The sequence below is a fragment of the Meles meles genome, chromosome 10 (genome assembly GCF_922984935.1).
Source record: "Meles meles chromosome 10, mMelMel3.1 paternal haplotype, whole genome shotgun sequence".
Taxonomy (NCBI): Eukaryota; Metazoa; Chordata; class Mammalia; order Carnivora; family Mustelidae; genus Meles; species Meles meles.
This window is the reverse complement of record NC_060075.1, coordinates 11,120,668-11,127,019: the sequence shown is the minus strand read 5'-3', so window position 1 is coordinate 11,127,019 and position 6,352 is coordinate 11,120,668. Positions and strand designations below refer to the sequence as shown.

Below are 6,352 nucleotides of genomic sequence, written 5' to 3'. Positions count from 1 at the left end.
CTTTTCCTATTCCACCCCAGCAGAGGCTGTGGAGCCAAGGTAAGGGTCTCCTCTCGGAGCACCACTTTCTAACTATGCAGGCTGCTCCCTTTCAGATTCCCATGGCAGAGTAATGTTTAAATCCCAAATATTTAATATTACTGTTGTGCCCCTCTCTTGTATTCACCCCCAGTTCCCGTCAGTTGGTCAGGGTGATACTCCCATCTGTCACACTGTAAGTACAGCCATGCATGCAGTGAGCAGAGAGCACACACACTCCCCTGCTGCTTTTGAGGGACATCTCTTCATGTTGGGTCAGGAATAGGTGCCCCAGACTCTGACCCCAACCTGCAGATCCTGACCAGGGCTCCTGGGGCCCCTTTGCTGCTGCGTCCCTGCAATAATTCATTTATAAAGGAGGTTACAAAATCCCTGGACTCTTGGCAGGGACAGAGGTTATATGTTCATCAAATTTTAATTACTGAAACCTATGGTTTTACAGAATCCAAACAAAATTAAGGGCAAGTGCACACACAGCAGGCACAAGAATGGAGAAAGAAGCTCAGATGTTTGATTCTAAATCAATGGTAAAAATCTGCTATGAGGGATCACTCTCGTGGAGTCGGAACTATTATGAACGGGAGCTCACAAATCTTACTGACAATAAATATGGCCAGCTCCACTTACAAGCATGCAATAATGAGTGCCTATATATTCTTCCTTTAGTTAATGAGAAATAGGGCAATCTTTTTTCTTCCTTTTTGGCAGTTTGGGGGGAGTCAAGCTTCCTCTAGGAAAGCAAAATTACTTATGTAATTTGTGAACAGGTATGTCTAAACGTTAACTTTGTTTCTGTAACAAACACTGTAAGTAGTGTTATTATTCTCTTGTGTGCCTTCAAGTGTCTGTTATGCGGGTGTCTTCCAAGTAGTCTCTTGATCTCTGGTTTACCAGTTCTGTCCCATGCAAAGCCATCTCCCTGCATCAAAAGCCAGGGCGAAATAAAAGGGTGTTAACAGCTACTGAAAACATTCAGTAATCATTTACTCTTTATACATCAGGACAATTTTTTTGTATATAATTTCCTAAGCACCAGAAAAGTTTAAGACTCCTCACTCTGAACCCTACAACCATCAGGACAATTTTTAAATGCCTTAGTATTTCACATGGAGGTCACCATGATTGGTCCTTGAGACTATTTCTGTCTCTGTTTCTCTCTCTCTCTCTGAAACCCCTTTCCTACTCATTCGTTTTCTCATAATTTTCCCACCCAATAGCAAATAGCTTTTAATCAGCTGCTTCCCTGAAAATGACAAGCTGTTTCATACTCCTGTGCCTTTGTTCACTCTGATTCACCTGCTTAAAATGTCTGATCCTTTCACTTCTTCATATTTCAGGTCTTAGTCCAATGATTGCCTCTTCTCTTACCTACTAAGCATTTCTATATGTTTATTTCTGGTCTTGTGTTTATGTGACTGAATATGTATTTATGTCATATTATCATTATTTTTAAGTTTGGATTCATGTCTAATAGCCAGTGTCTATAATGAAATTTCAGTAGAATTAGAGACTATTTCCTAAAATAAACACTTTAAGTATAACAAGATGGTGATGAGCCTCAAATCGGGTATTGTTCTATGTGAGTTGGCCTAGGGGACATGCCTCTCCTGTCAGACAGGCCTCAGCTTGGCTGTCAGGCGGATCTCATCACTCTCTAACTTGCAAATCTTCCTTACTCTGCTAAACTGGTGTCTTCTGGAGAATTAGAACAATACCTCATTAATATTGTTTTGTGGATTAAATGGGATATTTTATGAAAAGTACTTAGAACTGAGCAAACTTCTCAGCAGGTAGTAAGTGCTCAATAAATTATTGTTATAATTTATAATAAATTACAATAACATTATAATTATATTATATTAAATTAAAATATTATATAATTATAATTTATAACAAATATTCTGGACTGATTGCTTAAGCTTCACATTAAAGTGAATCAAAACACAACCCTACCTCATTTTTGCTCTTTGCCATTTCTTCAACTCTGAGGAAAATGGCTATAAACATCCCAAGTTTCCCCTATCTTTGTAAATGGCATCCCTTCCATGTAACCCAGCCACGTACCTGAGATTCCTCCTATATTCCTCTTTCCTTTTTCTTCCATATTCAACCCATCGATTACCATTAAAGAATCTTCTAAAATGCATCTGAAATCTGCCCACCTCTCTGAAACCACTGTATTCAGGGCTACCAGCACCTTCTCTGAATATCCTGCAGTCAGGCTCCCCACCATTCTTGCTTCCAGAGACTTGGGCACTGACAGAATTATCTTTGCCCTCATAAATCATAAACCATACCATGCCCCTACGGGGCTTTCTTGCGTTTCTCATTGTATTGAGATCACCATTCAGAGCCTTTATTAAGACCTCCAGGGCCCTGCCTACCCTTCCCACCTCTTGTGTCCCTTCCCTCACTGACCACAGGGCTTGGTGGTGGCCCCATTTCAGCCAGTGGTGTCCCTCCTCAGCAACTCAAAGGGCTGGGGTCATTGAACTGGTCTCTGCAGGTCACCTCCACAGAGGTCTAAGTGAACTTCCCTTCGTATCACTTTCTGTTTTGTAACCTTCATAAAAAAGGTCTCAAGTTTTATTATGCATTTCTTTTTGCTTGCTTATTTTCAAGACTCCTCCGAGAGACCCCCGTCCCACCTGTGAGGACTTAGAGCTCCTTGAGAGCAAAACCCATGTTTGTGTTGTCTCCACTCTACTTGGCGCACAGCAAGCTCCTCTCCTTCCTCCTGTTAGCCCAGGTTCCCTTCCTAATGCCCTAATAATAGGAGGTCAGAGCCCCTTTCACACTTTTGTCATTTACAGTTCATATAAGCTTTCGTTCATATTTTTTCATTTGGGTTTTGATCCATGGCAACATAAGCTGATTGACTATTAATATTCACCTTACAGAAGAGAAAACTGGGTTTCAGAGAGGATAAGATGTCAAGGTCATATAGCAAACCAGGACAAACCCAGTATTTGACTGAGGTCCAGGTCTTTGACACGGAAAGCCTGACTCTCCCGATCTCAGCACTCACATATCTCACATGATCATCATCATGAGCTCATAACAGCTACAATCCATCTCCCTGGATGGTGAAGGGAAAGGATGTAATGGTATATATGAGGGATAAGTGAGTTGTAAGAAAGAACTTCCAAAGCACTGCATAGACACAGGCCAGGAGCACCAGGTATATCCTTTGGAATTGGCAGTGGTAACATGGAACATGGAGACTGGGTATTGTCTAACTTGAGGGTGGCCATGAAGACAGTGTAGGATATTAGAGCATGGGCCTTGGTCGTAGACTTCAATGTGATTCCTGCTCTGTTACCTGTGAGAAGTTGATAAGTTGCTTAATGTCTTTCCGAGACTCAGTTTCTGTATCATTAAAATGGGTATAGTAACATGTAAAGAGGCTATGTAAGAATTAAATTACATTACTGGGTGCCAGCGGGTTAAGCTTCTGCCTTCGGCTCAGGTCATGATCTCAGAGTCCTGGGATTGGGTCCCGCATCAGGCTCTCTGCTCGGTGGGGAGCCTGCTTCCTCCTCTCTCTCTCTCTGCCTGCCTGCCTCTCTGCCTACTTGTGATCTCTGTCTTATTGTCAAATAAATAAATAAAATCTTTTTAAAAAAGAATTAAATTACATTACTGCATACTGTACCCAGTGTATGGTCTAGTCTATAAAATGTTATGTTATGAATAAATGATATATTATTATTATTGCTAGTCAGAGAAGGCAAAGGATGGAAGATTCTAAATGAACCACGGACTCTGACCAAGTGATATTTTTTTCCCCAGGAGAGTTAAGTGCTCTATCTCCAGTATGGAAGTGGAGAACCAGACTCAGGTCACCAAGTTCATCCTGGTGGGGTTCCCTGGGAACTGGGGCATGCGGTTAGCAGTGTTCCTGATGTTCCTCATGGCCTATATTCTGACAGTGACTGAAAATGTGGTCATCATCCTGCTGGTGCAGCAGAATCGGCCACTGCACAAGCCTATGTACTTCTTCCTGGCCAACCTATCTTTCTTGGAGACCTGGTATATCTCTGTGACTGTGCCCAAGTTGCTATGCAGTTTTTGGTCTGTGAACAACAGTATCTCCTTCACTCACTGCATGATACAACTTTACTTCTTCATTGCCCTCATGTGCACAGAATGTGTGCTCCTGGCTGCCATGGCCTATGACCGTTATGTGGCCATCTGCCGTCCACTTCACTACCCCACCATTATGAGCCACGGGCTTTGCTTGCGCTTGGCTCTTGGATCCTGGGCCATTGGCTTTGGCATCTCTTTGGCTAAGATCTACTTTATCTCTCGCCTCAGCTTCTGTGGCCCCAATGTCATCAATCACTTCTTCTGTGACATCTCTCCAGTCCTTAACCTCTCCTGCACAGACATGTCTGTAGCTGAGCTGGTGGACTTCATCCTGGCACTGGTCATCTTTCTCTTGCCCCTCTCTATCACCGTCCTCTCCTATGGATGCATCCTGGCCACCGTTCTGCGCATGCCCACCGGAAAGCAGAAAGCATTCTCTACTTGTGCCTCCCACCTCGTGGTGGTCACCATCTTCTATTCAGCCACGATTTTCATGTATGCCAGGCCCCGAGCCATCCATGCCTTCAACATGAACAAAGTGATTTCCATCTTCTATGCCATTGTCACCCCTGCTCTCAACCCTTTCATTTATTGCCTAAGGAACAGAGAGGTCAAAGAGGCTCTGAAAAAACTGGCCTATTGCCAAGCTATCCAATTGGACTAGGACTTACACATTATTAGGAAGACATGCTTTGATTTGGTACCTGCTCTTCCGTCCTTGGTCCTTTCTCCTTTAATGCCTGATCTCATAATACTCATATTCGTATCTTATCACCACATCCACATCAACCACAGGCTCCTGGCTGTGTTGTGAGGTCTGCATCTGCACACGTGGTCTGTGGTCTAAGGGCATACCCCTTGTAGAGAGGATTCTCTTTGGCTGAGACCTAAGATAAGGTTTCTGCCACTGCGAGTAAATCCCTAATGGAGTAGAGTGAGTGAGCGGGTTGGTGGCATCTGAGTTAGCTTTCTTTGGGATCTAGCAAGCATTAAGCGTTGTGGGCCAACAGATCTGAGATGGCTTCCTGACTGAGACAGAAACAGCAGTGTCCTCAACAATCCCATCCTTGTTATTGTGCTGGCTGTCAATCTTGGTGGCAGAGACTAGAGTTTGCTCCTCTAGTCCCCCCCAACACTTTTCGTAAGTAGCGGTTCCCTGCATTATAAACATTTCTGCTTCAGGTAGCTAGAGTGTTTTCTGTTATCTGTACATGAACTATACATAAAACAATTGTAATTTGTCTTCTGATATACTGTTGTTTTGTACTGAATTTCACATTTTCCTTCTAGATGTTACAATATGTTTGTTTGTGTCCTCTAGTGGCTGAACACAAAATAAATGATAAATAAATAAATATCAGCAAATATATTATTTGCTGAAAGAAACTTTGCCCTTATTAAGCATCTTTTCTTTTGACCTCAATGTTTTCCTTCCTCTTTAATCTACTTTTACTCCCCCTGGCCTTCATCTCTCAGCACATCATCTCAAATACAAGCAAGTTGTCCAGGTTTAGGATTTGACAGATTTCCATCCTATGCCACAGTGACTCTCAGCTCTCCTACTTGTTTATCTGACACCCTACGGATGAACACTAGACTTGCTGATCAAACATGTCACACCCACAGAAGGTATAAATGTACCCACTCTTGGTTCACAGTTTTGTCAATGGCAAAGAGAGCCATACTTTAAGCTACATTCAATATAATATGCCAATATCAATATGCAGGAATTTAAATCTTCCATTAAAACAGTTGAAAATAGAATGGCTTTTAGCATTTTCAACATCTTTTACCTAAAAAAAATTTTTATTTTCAAAAATGTTTTCTGTGTTGTTTTTTTTTTTTAATAAGAGGCATTAGGAAAGATTCTTTTCTGCATTTTTTTTTAAAGATTTTATTTATTTATTTGACAGAGAGAGATCACAAGTAGATAGAGAGGCAGGCAGAGAGAGAGAGAGAGAGGGAAGCAGGATCCCTGCTGAACAGAGAGCCCAATGCGGGACTTGATCCCAGGACCCTGAGATCATGACCTGAGCCGAAGGCAGCGGCTTAACCCACTGAGCCACCCAGGCGCCCCAATTCTTTTCTGCATTTTATAGACTTGTGGAATAGAAGCTTAGGAAGTAAATAATGTACCATCAGAGTGGGGAGCAGAAGTCAAAAGCCCAGATCTCCTGACTCTGAGCCCTGGGTCTGTCCTTGGCTCATGGCATCTTTCTAGAGA

At 42.4% G+C, this 6,352-nt stretch overlaps 1 protein-coding gene across 1 annotated transcript; it reads left to right on the top strand.

Annotated features, from left to right (window-relative positions):
- The first annotated feature begins 3,856 nt into the window (after positions 1-3,856).
- On the top strand, positions 3,857-4,792 carry LOC123952147 (olfactory receptor 6B1). The gene has a single exon (XM_046021389.1). It carries the CDS (start codon positions 3,857-3,859, stop codon positions 4,790-4,792), a length of 936 nt encoding a protein of 311 aa, XP_045877345.1.
- Positions 4,793-6,352: the final 1,560 nt, after the last annotated feature.

Bases quoted from the DNA above. Each gene is read 5' to 3' on its own strand.
- LOC123952147 (XM_046021389.1), top strand. From the start codon at position 3,857: ATGGAAGTGGAGAACCAGACTCAGGTCACCAAGTTCATCCTGGTGGGG.